Here is a 17,322-nt window from a genome sequence, read left to right on the forward strand (position 1 = left end):
GGCATTAGCAGGAAGCTGGACTGGGAAGCAGTGAGGTTAGAATCTAGGTACTGTGGTATCGAGTGAGGCCTCCTCACTGCTCTGCCAGACCCAGCCCCATAGTTTTTTGGTTTTACTTTTTTGGGTTTTTAAAAAGATTTATTTATTTATTTATTTGAAAGGCAGAGTTACAGAGAGGCAGAGGCAGAGAGAAAGAGAGAGAGAGAAAGAGAGAGAGAGGTCTTCCATCCACTGGTCCACTCTCCAGATGGCTGCAATGGCCGGAGCTGCACCGATCCGAAGCCAGGAGCAAGGAGCTGCTTCTGGGTCTCCCACGTGGGTGCAGGGTCTCCCACGTGGGTACAGGGTCTCCCAAGGACTTGGGCCATCTTCTGCTGCCTTCCCAGACCATAAAAGAGAGCTAAATTGGGAGTGAAGCAGCCAGGACTCAAACCAGCACCCATATGGGATGCCAGCACTGTAGGCGGCAGCATTACCTGCTATGCCACAGCACTGGCCCCCCATAGTTTTTCTCATAACATCTGTTTTTCACTGATTTCTCAAGTGTCCTGGTACAAGTAGTTCCCCTAAACCTTGGGTTCCACTCCCTGGGAATAAGGAATCTGGACCAGCCTTCTGGGTCCTGGTTGCCTGTGAGATTGACCTTGGAACGCTGGTGTGTGACACCTGGCCCCTGCGCTGCAGATTCTTATCTGTGGACCAGGGCTGGGTGCACAGTTGCCTTTAAAAGTTTCTCGGGTGATCCTGACAGCCACTGAGCCAGGTTTTCCTCTCGAGTCCGCAGCACAGGCGTCCCTGAGGTCCCGTCCTCGGAGGTGGTAGCGACAGGGATCCAGGGCCCATGCGAACAGCAGGCCAGCTGTGCTCTAACGCGTAGACATTGGCCCGGAGCGGATCGTGTGTTCAAAGCGGCAGGTCTCAGGATACGGCCTGCACGTCTAGAAGTGCTTGTCACTCATTTGCTAACTAGCAATATTGAATAACTAGCAGTGGTTTTTCCTGTCAAGCTGACTAGTGGAAGCTGCCACAGGTCCTAACGTGTGATTTTGCTGTTTGCTAGGCCATTAAGTGCATTGCTGAAGGGCTGGCAGACCCAGACGTCAGGACAGGACACCGGCTGTCCCTCTACCAGAGAGCCGTGCGCCTGCGAGAGTCTGCAGGCTGTAAGAAGTACCGGTGCCTCTTCCGTGGGCTCCCGGAGATAACCGTGGGAGAGGTCAGGCATGTAAGTCGGTGTCCTCGGCGCATCGGATGTGTTTATTTCCTTATTTGAAAGGCAGAGTTAGAGAGAGGAGGAGCTTGATCTTTTGTCTGCTAGTTCACTCCCTAAATGGCTGCAAAGGCTGGGGCGGGCCAGGCCGAAGCCAGGAGCTTCATCCAGTTCTCCCACGTGGGTGCAGAGGCCCAAGGACTTGCGCCATCTGCTGTTGCTTTCCCAGGCGCGTTAGCATGAGCTGGATTGGAAGTAGAGCAGCCAGGACTTGAACCTGCACTCATATGGGACGTGAACTTGCAGGTGGTGGCCTAACCTGTGCCACAGCCCCGGCCCTGGTGCTTTGGATTTCAATGCATTCTGACTGGAAGCAGCCTAACAGCAGTTTTTAGAGTGTTGTCTGGGACAGGGACAGGGCCGTTGCTGCTGTGTCCCTGTCACGCCCTCCTTCTCGGAAGGCTGGGCTGGCCACACCCCAGGTAAGTGACCGAACTCCTGAGTGGGAACTGGCAGCACTGGGGCCTGGAGGTGGCTCTGGGGCCGGGACAGCAGAGTTGGGCTCATGGCACGAGCCCTGCATGCCGAGTCCTCAGGACGCAGGCAGGGTGTCAGGGCCTTAAGCTGCCGTGAGGCTCACCGTGCCCCTCTGCTGCCCTCCTAGGTGACCATCACGGGTAGGCTGTGCCCGCAGCGTGGAATGGGCAAGTCTGTGTTTGTGATGGAGACTGGGGACAGCGCCACCCCCACCACGGTCCTGTGTTCTGTGGAGGAGCTGGCCCTCGAGCATTACAGACAAAGTGGCTTTGACCAGGGTAAGCCGGCAGCCCCCACCCCACCCGGCCACTGTGTGGTGAACAGCATTGCATGGTGGCTTGTCAGTAGCAGGACACTGTCATCCGTCTGTCCTCTGCCCACGGTAGGAGATGCTGCTCCCCGTGGGAATGGGGAAGGTGACTGGGTTTTCAAGGTCATCTTCCCATTCCGTCAGGAGCCGCCACCCCTTGGGGCACGGTGCTCTCTGGTGGCGGGGCAGCACGTGGACCTGTCTTTGCTCTCCAAAGGCTGGTACTGGGCGGGCATGGGACGAGGAGGGCCAGAGGACTGCGGGGAGCCTGATGGATGGGCGGGGGCCAGGCTGCTTCCGAGGGGTGTGAGCAGGCCCAGAGGCAGGGCAGCGCCGGGAGGCACTGGAGGGATGTGTTCCTGGGTGGTGGAGCATCAGGGGCCAGCGAAGTGGCTGGAGAGAGCAGCGCTTGGAATTCCTTGCCAAACGAGCTCTGTCCCTCTGAGGAGGCGAAGGGTTTCCTGTCTCCCCGTCTTTGTGGGTGTCTCTCCTGGGAGCCCAGAGGCTGCAAAGGACGATTGTTGGTGACACTGATGGAAGTGACACCAGTAAGAGAAAAGCACCATTGGTCCCCACTGAGCCGGCTTCTCTCTACCTTTCACACGCTTTGGTTTCTTTTTTATTGGTGGGAGAGGAGGAAGGCGTGTGTGTGTGCATGTCTGTGTAGGTGTGCTGGAACTGTCGGCGTGTGGTGTTTGCCCACTGCCTGTGTGTGTTCACGGCTGTTTGTGTACAAGAGTGAGAAGCCCCTGTGGTGTGCTGATGAGCCTAGAACCTAGAGAACTTGGCTGAGGACAGGGGTGTGATACCCCGGCCATGAACCTGTACCTCAACTCCCCATTTCCTTGCAGAGCCTGGCGACCCCCTGCCTCCCTGCTGGAGGACGGGGAGCTGACCTCTGTTCTCTCCACCTGCCACCCACCGTGTGTGCGTCCTTAGCGTTCAGGCGGCAGCAGCGTGGCGCCTGGGCAGTTGAGGAATCAGAACAGTCCCTGCCAAGTCCAGGGATGCAGGGCAGCTGGCACTGCCCCGCCTCCTCCCGGCAGATCTTGGTTGAGAGGATTTATTCAGGCTGCCTGTGTGGACTCTGCGCCGGCCCAGCGCCCCCAGCAGGGCCTCTGCGGCCTGGGAGGGGCCTCTGCCGTCTCCTGTGGCGTGCGTGCAGGCTGCTCACTGGAGTTTAGAACCCAGCTTTGTGCCTTGGAATGGGGCATCCAGTGTGTCTCTTCCTTCCTTGCACTGGGGTGCTGTGTTTGCAGACAGAGCTGATGGGTGCCTGTGTGTGCCTGTGTCGTAGGGATCCACGGGGAGGGGTCCACCTTCAGCACCCTGTGCGGCCTCCTCCTGTGGGATGTCATCTTCATGGATGGGATTCCAGACGTCTTCAGAAACGCCTACCAGGTACCCCGGCTTGCTGCAGCCCACAGACCTTTGTGTTTTATTAAAGATTTTCTTATTTGAAAGTCAGAGTTGTGGGGCAGAGGGTGGAGGGGAGAGGTCTTCCATCCGCTGGTCCACTCTCCAAATGGCCACAGTGGCCAGGGCTGGGCCAGGCTGAAGTCAGGAGCCAGGAGCTTCTCCCAGGTCTCCCACGTGGGGGCAGGGGCACAAACACTTGGGCCGTCTTCCACTGCTTTCCCAGGCCATCCGCTGGAAGCTGGATTGGAAGTGGAGCAGCCTGGACTGGAACCGGTGCCCATATGGGATGCCAGCCCTGCAGACAGTGGCTTGACCTACTGTGCCACAGGGTCATCCCCAAACATGTTTTTAAGCCTTCGCTTCAGCCTGCCCTGGGCGTCTCTCAGCCCAGCTCCGTGCCAAGGGCTGTCACATCAACTGTTACATGTGCCAGCCACGGGGGCAAGTTGCTTCTCTAAATAACCAGCCTGATAACGTGCTCTTCCATCAGATTACACATCCGATCGTGTTTACACATTTGTGAGAGGGGTACGTGGACAGCTCGGCCATGTCCAGACTGCGTAGGTAGCAAACAGTCCTGTGAGGGCTGCAGCTGGCTGCAGGCCCGCAGGCGCCAGCTCGCTTCCCTGCCCCGCAGGCCTGCCCGCTGGACCTGTGCACGGACAGCTTCTTCGCGAGCCGGGGCCCGGCCCTGGAGGCCAGGCTGCAGCTGATCCACGACGCCTCGGCGGAGAGCCTGCGAGCCCAGGTGGCGGCCACGTGGCGGGCCCAGGAAGGCAGAGCGGCCGCCCTCGTCAGCTGGGATCGGTTCACTTCTCTCCAGCAAGCTCAGGTAAACCACTCGCCTGTGTGGCAGGAGTTGGTCAAGCCTCCCTGGAGCTGAGTGTCTTTTAGGCACCTGTAGCAAGGCACACTTTGGCACATGTGGCACACGTGGCACAGACGCACGTGGAAGCCACCTGTGGGGAGCCCGAGGCTGTGGCGTGCGCCACGGCTTCTGCATGTCAGCTGTGGCGGCCTCCTGGGTGCTATAGATCACGCCACAGTACTCGGCCCTCACCCAGCGTTAACTCCTGTGTGACAGCTGTTACGTCGCACTCTTCAGGGAATAGTGGCCAAGTCGAAGTCTGTCTTGGTTTGCTACGGGGTTTATTTATTTTTTTACCTGAGTATTTTCTGTCCGTGGATGTGGAAGCCCTGGGTACAGAGGACCACCCGAACCTGTATTTGTAGATTAGACGTGTGTGTGTATGAGAGAGAGCGGGAGACACCCCTGCCCCCAGCTCAGGTGCCAGTGTCACCGACAGGAACAGGTTCAGGCGGAAAAAAGCCTCAGTTGTGCCTTTAAAAAAAATTTTTTTTTAAGATTTTATTTATTTATTTGAGAGGTAGAGTTACAGACAGTGAGAGAGGGAGAGAGGTCTTCCATCTGCTGGTTCACTCCCCGGATGGCCACAACAGCTGGAGCTGTGCCGATCCAGGTCTCCCCTGCCGAGCCAGGTCTCCCACGCGGGTACAGGAGCCCAAGGCCTTGGGCCATCTTCCATTGCTTTCCCAGGCCACAGCAGAGAGCTGGATGGGAAGAGGAGCATCCGGGGCTGGAACCAGCGCCCATATGGGATGCCGGCACCGCAGGCGGAGGATTAGCCTATTGAGCCGCGGCGCCGGCCCCAGTTGTGCCTTTTCTACCCAAGTTAGGGTTTCTGTTGCGGGAGCTCTGGCCCGGCAGGACTCCGCCTCCGGGAGTGGCCGCAGCCTGTCCCTGAGCGCTCGCTCCAACTTCCTTTGTCCTCACCAGTCCCGGGTCTCCGGGGCAGAGGTGCGATGAGTGACCCAGAGCTTGCAGGGGGATTCCCGCAGGGCAGCTCTGGTTTGCACTGGGGCCCTCTGGCTGCGCGGGGCGTGGCTCACCACCCGTGCTTTGTGTTCAGGACCTCGTCTCCTGCCTGGGCGGCCCTGTCCTCAGTGGCGTGTGCAGGCGCCTGGCCGCTGACTTCCGGCACTGCCGAGGGGGCCTCCCGGACCTGGTGGTGTGGAGCTCCCGAAGCCATCGCTTTAAGGTGGGTTGAGTCCACGTCCAGTCACGCTGATAGCTAACAACGGAACCGGAGGCCTCGCTGCCGCCACCGCGAGGCAGCTTGCGTGCGAGCGGAAGTCGCCGTCCGAGGGCTGCACCGCGGTCCCCAGAGCCACTCTCGGGCAGTCTCGCGGGGGTGGACGCCACCTGGGATGCCCTGCGTGCCTGCGGGGGCCTCGCCTGTCCCCCACCCCCGCCACAGGGCCCTGCTGGGGGTTTTCTTACCGAATGTTCAGATTCAGAATACACACACACGATTGGGGGGCGGGTCTTAGAAAGTTCGTGGAATTTGCACATCTTGAAACAACTACGAATGAATTTCAAAAATTCGTGTTTTAGTTCCATTTTTCTTCAGATGTTTTGAAGTTCCCTTGCAGATGTTAGTGAAAACTGTAGCCTGCTGGGATGGCTGCGTGTTTTCTTGAGACACTAACTTTTTAAAACTTCCCTTCCAGCTGGTGGAAGTGAAAGGCCCCAACGACCGGCTGTCGCCCAAGCAGGTGATCTGGCTGGACGAGCTGCAGAGGCTGGGCGCCGCCGTTGAGGTCTGCCACGTGGCTGCGGTTGGAGCGAAGAGCCAAGGCCTCAGCTGAAAGCCACAGAACCAGTACTCTCTGGCCATATACTGATAGGCTTTCAAAAGCATAAAGCAATGTATTGTGTTTAATTTTTATTGCTGTCCGTTATAAACCAATGGTTTCACGACTCACTGTATAGTGTTGGCATATTGTAAAACTTGCTGTTTGAATGCACTGATCCTACACAGTAGGCAATAAACGTTTCAGAAGGTCAACACTGTCGCGGCCATGTGAGGAGCTGCAGGCTTCCGTGCTAGGCTGGACTCAGGAAACAACTGACCCGAGGTGGTGCACAGCTTCAGGTTCTCACGCAGAATAGCTCGCTGGAATGGAGGTGCCTGGTTCATCTAGATTTTTCTGCTGCTTTACTCATTTAAGCTGTTAAACATTCTTGTTTTATGTTTATGCATGAGGGTCAGATGAAATTCTGATCTCTTTAACAATCTAAAAAAAGAAAATTCAGATTCTCGTCAAGTTGCTTACCTGCCTAGGACGCGTGTCCGTGCCTGCTCTCAGCAGCAGGGCTGGATCAGCGGAGGAGCGTGCTGGCCTTGCAAGCACAGACCTGAGGGGCAGGCGTGCGGTGGCGTGGTCAGAAAGCTGCTTTGGCTGCCTCATCCCATGTTGGAATGCCCAGGTTTTTGAGTCCCGGCTCCATTCCCAATTCTAGTTCTTGCTAATGCACATGGTAAGACGCAGCTGGGGCCGGGCCGTGGCTCACTTGGCTAATCCTCCGCCTGTGGCGCCAACACCCCAGGTTCTAGTCCCAGTTGGGGGTGCCGGTTCTGTCCGATTGCCCCTCTTCCAGTCCAGCTCTCTGCTGTGGCCCGGGAAGGCAGTGGAGGATGGCCCAAGTGCTTGGGCCCTGTACCCGCAAGGGGGACCAGGAGGAAGCACCTGGTTCCTGGCTTTGGATTGGCACAGTGCCAGCCATAGCAGCCATTTGGGGGGTGAACCAATCAATGGAAAAAGACCTTTCTCTCTCTCTCTCAGTATCTCACTCTGCCTGTCAAAAAAAAAAAGAGAGAAAGAGAGAGGCAACTAGGACCAGCACTGTGATGTAGTGGGTAAAGCTGCTGCCTGCGGCACCAGTATCCCATATGGGCTGGCTCCTGGTTTCTGATCCAGCTCTCTGCTGTGACCTGGGAAAGCAGCAGAAGATGGCTCAAGTCCTTGGGCCTCTGCACCCACATGGGAGACCCAAAAGAAACTCCTGGCTCCTGGTTTCAGATTGGCATAGCTCAAGCTATTTAGCCATCTGAGGAGTGGATTAGCGGATGGAAGCTCTCTCTCTCTCTCTGCCTCTCTGTAATTCTGCCTTTCAAATAAACACACTTTTTTTTTTTTTTTTTTTGAGGCAGCAAGTGACAGCCCAAATAACTGGTTCCCTGCCACCCACATGAGAGTCGCTGGCCTCAGCCTGGCCCAGCCCTGCCAGTGCAGGCATTTGGGTGTGGACAGCGGATGGGATTTTATCTAATAGAAAACATCCTAATGAGTAAATTAGGGGTGATTTGTACATTGATATAATAATTGAACAGGATAGTGCCTTACCACTGCTGGAAGGGCCCAGATTCGGGATGGTGGATGGCAAGAGCCAGGCCCAGGAGTCAGGGACCGTGTTCTTGTCCCCCGGGGACTCTGAGCCCTTCGTGGGAAATGTTACTGCCCGGTTTGTGCATCCATCGACTGGAAGGAGCAGTGAGGCCGTGGCTCGCGACCATCCCTGTGGACTTCACTTAGCCGGGTCTGGGGCTGTTCGGAGTGCTGCTGCTCACCACCCGACTTTAGAGGGCGTGCACAGCAAACGGGTGGCACGCAAGTGTGGTGAGTGCGGGAAGACGCCTGTGTGTCTGCAGTCACTGAGCTCCTGCGGATTGCACACTGATACCGACAGCAGAGGGTTTGTGTCAAAGTTTTATTAGCAGTCACAATTTTGTTCACATTCAATCCGTTAAACAGACCTGTCATCTCCCTGCTCATCCTACTTAGCTCAAGTCATCAGTTTTAGGCACAAAGGTTTTAGCTTTCAAGGTCAAGTTTTAATTCCATGAGGTTACTGCCACAGCAAGCAGACTTTGTTGCAGGTGTTGGACAGTTTGCACCCTCTGTTAGTAAAAACTAATATCCTTTCCTTAAATAGAGTCAAGCATTTTTGGTTTTAAAACTCCATCATAAAATATCAGTAAGACACTGTACATCTTTAAGCTCGACACTGCCGAGTCCGGCGCTGGCTGGCGTGTGTGTGGCGCTCAGCAGCCCAGGCTCCACTCGGGGCTATGGCCATGCCCGTGAGCCGCGGCCCGTGGAGCCCTGTACAGAGCCACGTGCACCCCTCCTCCACAGAGTCCTTCCTGTAGGTAGAGGGGCCGAGCAGCTTTACTGTGGCCCGGATGTAAGGCTGTCACAGTTGTTTTTCATATTATGCACAATAACCTGTGGCACAATAATCATGATACAACAACTCTCCAGCAAAAATAAAACATTTTACAACATTTATCATACAAAAATATGCATATTTTCTATTTTAAAACAGTATTAGTACCTAGTTTTTTAAACTTACAAATTTTAAAAAATTACTAAATGAGTTGAAATAAATGTGTGAGGGAAGCGATTAGAGAAATAGATGCTTAACCCAAAAAATGAATTGAGAACAATGAGAAATAATAAAGCAGCTTACTGAAAAGGGAGGATGATTATTACACTTTACACGGCATGGAAGGCTGTGGTGTTTTAAAGGGATCAGGCCGTTTTCCAATCAAGGATCATGAAATGTTTGGTGGTGATGATGTCATTTATACACACTGAAAGCAGCCCTTATGTCTGAGGCAACAGGTGGGCAGAAACACTGGATTCATCCCCAAGTTGAATTTCCTAAGACGTTTTATAAGAACTCCTGTCCTGTTAATCTAGACGCATTATCGAACAATTTTTAAAAGGTAAAGAACTTAAATATATACATCTGTTTGGTACACATAAAGGCAAACACTATTTTGAGAACACTTGTTTTTACAAAAGGAAATAAGCTAACTAGACACTTGACTATAAAAACCTTCCAAATCTCAAGATAGCAGTTTAAGGAGACCATAGACAACAAACACGTGGGTCTTTTAATCAGGGAATGGGGGTGGGGCAGTGCACGGCCTGGGCTAGAGACCTCCGGCTTGGCCTCCTGCGGTGCTGGCCAGGCTCCTGTCGCCAGGTGTGCGACCAAGGGGGTCTCAGGCTGAGGCACCTTTGCCCCTCAGCTTCAAGACCGCTGCTGTGGCTATTTCTGAAGAGGCAGTGTTCCGAGAGAAGCTCCCTGTCCTCCTCCTACTCTTTCTTCCTAAGCAAGAACTCTGAGAAGGGAGGGACCTCTGCACGTGCCAACGACAGCTGACTGCACTGGAGAGACCGGCAGGAGCCCCGCGGTTCTGAGGGTGCAGGCGGCGCAGCAGTTGCTCACATGGTTCCCAGCTGCCACGGCTGGGGTTGCACCACTGAGGGGGGGCCTGAGTAGCCTCTTGGGATCAGCGCCCCAGACTTTCAGATTTGGGGACCCCGGGCTGTTGATATGAAGCTTTTTAAAAATCTACTTGCAATATGCAGTGGGATTTTAACTCCCCAGTTTTAAAAAGTGTTACTTGTATCTTAATATTAAAGGCACTTCCAAGTTTAATTATAGTATCTTTACAGTTAACAGTGCATGTCACTTTACAGTTCTGTGTAGCTTAAAGCAAACTCATGATTTGAAAACACAGTGATCTAAGGTCCCAACGTGGTCTGAAATAATAAATTCTGGCCTGAGAACACCGAACCCTCATCAGGTGAGTTCAAGTACAGATAACAGAAGTGACCAGAAAAATCCATGAACGCCTGCGAATGCCTGTTGGGGATTTTACCGGGTGTTTCTGAAAACAATGGAACTATTCACTTTGATGTCTGTTTCTCTGGGTTGGTTCGGAATAGCGGGATACAGCAGACAACACCTGGTTTGATGAGTTACAGGAAGGGGGAATGTGTGCCTGCCCATCCCTGAAGATGAGGCCCACTTAGAGAGAGGAGACCTGAAGTTCCACCTAGAACCGTGAAGAACATGATTCCTCGTTTTTAAATATTAGTGCAAATTTCAACTATTATTCTTACATATAACAATGATCCAAGTTTTAAATGTCTAGCTTAGCACTTTTAATTTAGAGAAGAAAATGTACAGCATCCCTCAAAACGTCTAGAAAACCCTACGTCTTAGTCTTCATTTGCCAGTGTCTCAGTAGATAACCAAATTTTGGCCCCACTTAAAAATTTGCTTAATGGCGTTCCTAAAATGCTTCGTCGGCACAGATTCCCGACCGGAGAGAAGGGGAAGGAGGACGACAGGAACTCGGGGGTGCCCGCCGCGTGCGCCTGCGGGCCGCCGGCGCGGAAGTACATCCTGCTCTGGGCCGGCTCCGCACAGCCGGCGTCCAGGGCGCCGCCGCGCTGCTGCCGCAGGGTCCTGCTCAGCGCGTCCACCTCGTCGGCCAGCAGCGAGAGCTTGCGGAAGGCCGTGATGAAGCCGCCCAGGCTGATCTGCGCCTCGGGGACCCAGCGGAAGTAGCACAGCTTCCAGAGTTTGATGTGCGCTGCCGAGAGGCGGGGCAGAATCACGCCGTGCAGGTCGCACGGCCTGGAGAACCAGTCTCGGAAATACTGCTCCGCGTCGCCGCCCCGGCCGTCGGCCTGCTGCTGGGGGTCCGGCTTCGGCTTCAGGACGAGCGAGTTCCTCCTGGGCAGCAGCTCCGGGTCGCTGAGGACTCCGTTGCGGAAGGAGGACGGCACTGCTCTGAGCGTGGAGCTGTAGCTCTTCTGTGCGGAACAGAGACGCGTTACTCTCCGGGCTTCCCGTTCTGGGAGGCTCACGAAGGTGCGGCGCAAACGTCAGCCCAAATCCTGAAAACGGTCGGGCCTGCAGCCTCCGAGGGCACTGCCAGGCCTGCTCGGTGGCACTGTGAGCCGCCTCTGGATTTAACTGCACAGAGCACCGACTGCTGAGGCCGCACCCACGCCTGCACGGGGGGGGGGGGGGGGGGGTGGGGGGGTGCACCCTATCCATTAACAACAGCAAGTGCAAATCTCAGACTCCTGGATTTAACTGCACAGAGCACCGACTGCTGAGGCCGCACCCACGCCTGCACGGGGGGGGGGGGGGGGGTGCACCCTATCCATTAACAACAGCAAGTGCAAATCTCAGACTCCGAAGAACAATGAAACCGAGTCCCGGCGCGCCCCAGGGAGCCTGGGGAGCTGCCCGTGCCCAGGGGGCAGGCGCCCCCAGGCCCACAGCCACAGCTGCCGCAGGCAGATGCTCGCGGGGCACTGCGGGCCGCAGGGAGGAGGAGGTTAGGATGCGCCGTTTTAGTTAGAAAGGGAGGGATTCCTCAGAAAGGTGCATTAGCGGTGGCCGGTTTTAACGCTGTGTGCCCCGGGAAAGATGTGTCTGCGTGAGGCGGCATCGGGTGTTCGCTCGCGCGGCTAGAATTTACCTTTGTCCGTCTGAAAGACTTCATGGAGCTGCTCTGTAGGCAAGGCGTGCTCTTGCCGATGTAGACGGGGTTGTGGAAGAGGGCGCGCTCCCTCGCTGTGAACTGGAGGGACCAGTCCCACACCGAGGGGAATTTCAGGCCCTTTTCATCACCCAACTGGATATTTTTGCTTATAGCAAATTCCTACAAAAGAAAACAGCTGCGTATTTGTGAAAGGACAGAACTGAAGACGTCCTCGTGTGACTTCTGTTTCGATGCAGCAGGTGAAATGTGCGGAACTAGAGCATTAAAAACCCGTCAGAGCAGTGCTCCCGCTTCCAGGACCGAGCCACGCCTGCCCTGGAGACCCAGCTTAGGAGCCCAAGGAAGCCACATCCCCCGACCAGTGAGAACCTGAGACGTAGGCTTTCCCCCACAGACACCATCAGATCCTCGCTGCGGGCTGAGCCGCCCTGGGTCCCCCCAGAGCAAGGGAGCAGTGCAAGGCCACTGGAGGAAGGTACCCTTCACCGTGCACAGGGCTTGGGCTCCCCGGCAGGCAGCACGGCCCAGCCCGAACTGCAGACTGAAGCAGGCACAACGTCTCCTGGAGGAAGCACCGCAATACTGGGTATTCAAATGGTGGCAGAAGACTCTTATTTGCTGTTCTGTACCTTAAAGAATTTTTCCAAAATTTCTACAAAACCCCCAGGAATTTCTGTAGGAAGAGGAAAGCAGGAAGGAATGTAGATGCCACAGCCCAGCTCTCGTCCCTGCTGGAATGATGGCCTGCAGTCATCGGGACACGGTTAAGCTTTGCAACACCTACCACACAGAGCTTTTTAAAAAATGTTTTTGAAGAATTTTCTTTGGCGTAGTGGGTAAAGCCACTGTCTATGATGCTGGCATCCCATATGGGCACCAGTATGTGTCCCAACGGCTCCAGTTCTGATTCAGCTCTGTGCTAATGGCCTGGGAAAAGCACGGGAAGACGGCCCAAGTGTCTGGACCCTTTCCATCCACGTGGGAGACCCAGATGAAGCTCCTGGCTTCGGTCTAGCCCAACTCTGGCCCTTGCAGCCATTTGGAGAGTGAACCAGTGGGTGGAAGATCTCTCTAATTCAGACTTTCAAATAAATAAATATATCTTCACCCTCCCCCCAGAATTTCTATGCCAAATAAGAATTCATTAAGCATCAAATATTGACAATTTTTTAAATGACTTAGGATTTCATCATACATATGCAGATTGAAAACAATCCATTTGCTTTAAAAATAGTACTGTTCTGAGTGGAAATTAAAACAGCAATCCTAACATGTTTTTCATGGCCCTTAGCGAAGAATATAGAGAACAGTTGGGGCCGGCGCCATGGCGCAGGTTAATCCTCCACCTGTGGCGCCAGAATCCCATACGGGCGCCGGTTCTAATCCCGGCTGCTCCACTTCCCATCCAGCTCTCTGCTGTGGCCTGGGAAAGCAATGGAAGATGGCCCAACTCTTTGGGCCCCTGCACCCACGTGGGAGACCCGGAAGAAGCTCCTGGCTCCTGGCTTTGGATCGGCGCAGCTCTGGCCGTTGCGACTACTTGGGGAGTGAACCAGCAGATGGAAGACCTCTCTCTCTGTCTCTACGTCTCACTGTCTGTAACTCTACCTCTCAAATAAATAAATAAACTCTTAAAAAAAAGAGAGAGAGAACAGGCATCTTTATTTTAAGTGTGAAAACTACAATTATTTTTCTCCACAGCTAGATGTTCCACCAACAGTGCCTGACCACTGGCATCTAAAGTGGCCTCAGAGTGGAAAAAGGGGTTCACCTTTGGCTTGTGGCCTACCAGTGAGGGCAGCACTGTGTTAAGAACGGCAACTCTTAGTCAATGGCCATTCCCCTGCCAGGGAGGTGGGAGGGGCGGGCGGGACTGGCGTTAGGACCTGTCAGAAAAAGTCTCTGAAAAAGACAAATTAAAACTATTTACCACTGGGACATAAGAGAGGAAAAATTAGGTGAAACAGCTTTTTTTTTTTTAAATTCCCAATTAATAAACTATTGGTCATCGTATCTCAGCATATCCAGAACCCAAGAAGCCAAAGTGATCAACAAGCGTCTCTGGGCATAAAGTGCCCCACTCGGGTGCCCACTGTCCCCGTCACTGTCCTCTTTGCCACCGTGCTGACTGCTGCTGCCTTCCCGGGCGCCCATTCTTGTGCAGGCTCTCATGCCAGGCAGGGAAGGGAGAGGTGGAGACGAGAGCCAGGGAGGCAGCAGCCAGGCAGGGATCCCGGGGCGGGGGGAGGGCAGGGGACCGGGAGGCCTCTGAGCCGGGCACAGTGCGCAGCTCAAGCTCTCTCGGGGGAACAGCATTTGTTCGCAAACTTCCCTTCCCTAAGCAGCCCCTGACAGTGCTCCGTCCCTCCGAGCCCTGGGGTCTGGGAAGGCAGCAGTGCTCCCTGTCCTGCTGCTCCCCCGGGGCTTTCTGCCTCTGGGGAAACTCCGGGCCCTGTCTTGCTGTGGGATGCTCTTTTCCCCTGTAATGGAGTTCTCCCTACTGCACAGCATGAATAAGCTCCTTACTGTCCTCTACAGTTTGTCTTTTGTCCCTTCTACCCAGTGTTAAGGGTGATCTCACAGTGCTTCGGAGTTGAACCAGTGTTCACACCTTGCAGTGCCGTCAAAGGCACAGCTGTGAGGCTGCTGGTCCCCCTCACAGACGAGGAGCTGGGTTCCTGGGCTGGGGTCTGAGCGGCTGGCACTCCTCCCACACGAGGGCCAGAACTCAGGCTGCGTGCCCCGGGCCGCACTGCCTCGCGAGGGCCCTGAAGCCCCTCTAACAGTCTCCAGCAGGCCTCCGGGAGCCCTGTCCGCTCCTCTCGGGCTACTGCAGCATGTTACCAGCCGCCCTGAGGGGTCACACGTGGCCAGGACACAGCTCGTGCTTCTCGATGGTTTCCCGATGCACAAGGCTGGAGACCCTCCTTAGTCATAATCACTTTCCTTTAGGTGAGGGAATTTGTGACCAAAGATTCCTAATTCTACCCAGGGACTGCCATGTGACACACGGGTTCTGAGAATACAGCAAGAGAGCGTCCCAGTCTAGTCCCCCGACGGGCGCTCATTCCTATGCCTTCTGCTCCATAGGACTTTCTTCCCCACAACGCTCTTCAAGAGAAATCACCTTGTTTTCTACAACTTTTACTCCACTGATTGAGGAAAGAGTCTTATTACCTAGCAGCCCAAGTGTGAAAATATAAATACCAAAAGCATGACATTCGAGGTGGTTAAACTAATACGAATATTTAAACTGGATTATTATGAACAATTTGCATAGAAGAAAAATATTCTTCACAATTAAGTAATCTATATTTTTGTCCTTAAAATAATTTATTCAAAAATTGCAACTTCAAGTAATAGCTTTGAACTGTATGTTTTAAATATACAGTTAACTATATTTCAATATATCTCAATAAAGTTTAAAAGAAAAAGTAGACATGGCCACACAAGGCCACTTACTGTGCTCTGCTTCACCCGCTGGTGGGGCGAGTTGAACAGGAAGGTGCCGAAGAGTGAGATCCGAGTGCTGTCATACAGCACTGCCAGGTAGGTCTCCGAGAACTCGAAGGCTGCTGGGTACTGTTCTAACAGCTGCCACGTGGCGTCCAAGAACAGCAGAAATAAGGGGGACTGTCACATACAAACAGTGCGGTTATCTAGTGTTGTCCTTTGGGCATTCACATTTCTAAATTATTGCTGATATTAAGGAAGAGATCAATAAGAAAACATCTAAGCACTGAGCTACAGATCTGTGACTGAATAAACGTATCTTATGTCAAACCTAAGAAGTATATTTGACGAACATCATAACCCTTATTTGCCTACTAAGTACAACAGACTGAAATGGCAAAGCAGAGAGATGAACAAGGAAGAGCCAAATATGCAGGAAGGCATGTCCTGGAACATTCTTTAGAATACTCAACAATCCGGCGCCGCTACGCGGAGGATTAGCCTAGTGAGCCGCGGCGCCGGCACACTGGGTTCTAGTCCCGGTCAGGGCGCCGGATTCTGTCCCGGTTGCCCCTCTTCCAGGCCAGCCCTCTGCTGTGGCCAGGGAGTGTAGTGGAGGATGGCCCAGGTGCTTGGGCCCTGCACCCCATGGGAGACCAGGAAAAGCACCTGGCTCCTGGCTCCTGCCATCGGATCAGCGCGGTGCACTGGCCGCAGCGCGCCGGCCGCGGCGGCCATTGGAGGGTGAACCAACGGCAAAAGGAAGACCTTTCTCTCTGTCTCTCTCTCTCACTGTCCACTCTGCCTGTCAAAAAAAAAAAAAAAAAGAATACTCAACAATCAACTGACTTCCGTGATTACCCTTTGGTTGCCCTGTAGGCTTACTACCCAGAAATCCTCCCTAAGTTTCAGTAGAAAGTTTGACCGTGGCCTCTAGACTATGTGGTGTATCCCAAAGTGCCGCAGCTAATGGCAGCTGTTTGTAGGAGATACCAAGAGTCAAACGGTGCTCCTCTAACACCCCTGCAAACACCAATCTGACCCACGTGGTTTATAAGACACCTGCAGGGTCTTCTGTGGCCTGACGACGGATCCAAGGCAGCCGCAGCCCACAGCTGTCCAAGGACGACCTGCTCAGACTGCCCGTTCTCCAGACAGTGCGTTACTCCTGAAGTGACTGGAAAATAGCTCATGTGCCTGCTACCTGCTCTGCAGAGGAGTTAATGCAGAATCTCTTCAGATAATTTTGAAGTTAGACAAATTCAATAATTTTTTTAAATTTCACCTGTGTAGCCACAATACTCTTTCCTACAGTTCATCAAGTCGACCTCTAATGCATTAGTTAGCCCTGGACGGAGGAATCTGAGACGTTCTAGATGAAGTAAAACCCCTCTCTTTCTGTAAAGGCATTAAGACTCGTTACCTCCTTCTCCGATCTCTTTAAATGGTTGCATCTGTCTAGGAACTGATATCCCGACATGACCCACTCCTTCTGAATCAGACTCTGAAATCCAGTAATTGTCCTAAAATAAGGATCCAGCATCACTTGAACAAGAGAAGCCACAGAACAGCTCAAGTCTCTTCCCTCTTCCTCTGTAAATAAAATGGAAAGAAAAAAATTACTGCACAGAAAAACGCTGAGAAGGGGAAGGTGTGTCAATGGGGAAATTTAGTTGCTTTCCGCTGGTAGGCTGCCTTCAAAACAATTTGCATAAGGAAATTTTACTGGATTCTAGTGACTCTAAGATAGTAGACTTTTAGATAAACTAAATTAGTATTTAACAGAGGACTGTCTTTTATCTAAGAGTGTTTGCCAGGTAAGAGAAGCTCATTCCTCACACCTTTTACATTTGAATGTTTTGTAACAGAAAATATTTCTGGAATCACTGTGCTGTTTTGTGAAGGATACTAAATATAGTATTTTTACTGACAACATTGTAATGACCACAGGTGAATGAGGGGATGAGACTGTCTACTATCGCTGTGAGGGTAGCAAATATTTCCTTCTTTTTATAATTCTTTTTCAACAAGACCAGAATTATCATATTAAAGCTAGCCAAAGAAGTCAGAAGAAAGCTACCAACCACTATCCCTTATCATTACAGATATAAAAATATTAGCGAAATTTAAGTAAACAAAATTATCCCAACCAAACCCAAGGTTCGTTTATCCCATTAAGACCATGTTTTCAATTCTGTACTTCAGCAACA

At 53.1% G+C, this 17,322-nt stretch overlaps 2 protein-coding genes across 7 annotated transcripts in view; one reads left to right on the forward strand and one right to left on the reverse strand.

Moving 5' to 3' along the window:
- Positions 1-6,346, forward strand: part of FAN1 (FANCD2 and FANCI associated nuclease 1) — a 33,250-nt gene extending 26,904 nt beyond the window's left edge. For both annotated transcript variants that reach the window (XM_008269777.4, XM_017348355.4), the window contains 6 exons: positions 1,061-1,225; positions 1,875-2,025; positions 3,355-3,458; positions 4,114-4,308; positions 5,408-5,536; positions 6,009-6,346. In XM_008269777.4, the coding sequence (XP_008267999.1) occupies positions 1,061-1,225; positions 1,875-2,025; positions 3,355-3,458; positions 4,114-4,308; positions 5,408-5,536; positions 6,009-6,146 (882 nt within the window). In that variant the 3' untranslated portion in view covers positions 6,147-6,346. The remainder of the gene's footprint in view (positions 1-1,060; positions 1,226-1,874; positions 2,026-3,354; positions 3,459-4,113; positions 4,309-5,407; positions 5,537-6,008) is intronic.
- Positions 6,347-8,035: 1,689 nt separating this feature from the next.
- The window catches only part of MTMR10 (myotubularin related protein 10), a 51,330-nt gene continuing 42,043 nt past the window's right edge, over positions 8,036-17,322 (reverse strand). For 3 of the 5 annotated variants that reach the window (XM_051822254.3, XM_089311189.1, XM_089311187.1), the window contains 4 exons: positions 16,536-16,705; positions 15,122-15,292; positions 11,636-11,818; positions 8,036-10,958 (listed from right to left, as the gene is read on the reverse strand). In XM_051822254.3, the coding sequence (XP_051678214.1) occupies positions 10,359-10,958; positions 11,636-11,818; positions 15,122-15,292; positions 16,536-16,705 (1,124 nt within the window). In that variant the 3' untranslated portion in view covers positions 8,036-10,358. Of the gene's footprint in view, positions 10,959-11,635; positions 11,819-13,369; positions 13,562-15,121; positions 15,293-16,535; positions 16,706-17,322 lie in introns of those variants that run through there. The other 2 variants (XM_051822255.3, XM_089311188.1) reach the window with 2 other exon arrangements.

The sequence above is a fragment of the Oryctolagus cuniculus genome, chromosome 12 (assembly GCF_051225735.1).
Source record: "Oryctolagus cuniculus isolate XC-2025 breed Fujian yellow rabbit chromosome 12, ASM5122573v1, whole genome shotgun sequence".
In the NCBI taxonomy this organism is placed as follows: Eukaryota; Metazoa; Chordata; class Mammalia; order Lagomorpha; family Leporidae; genus Oryctolagus; species Oryctolagus cuniculus.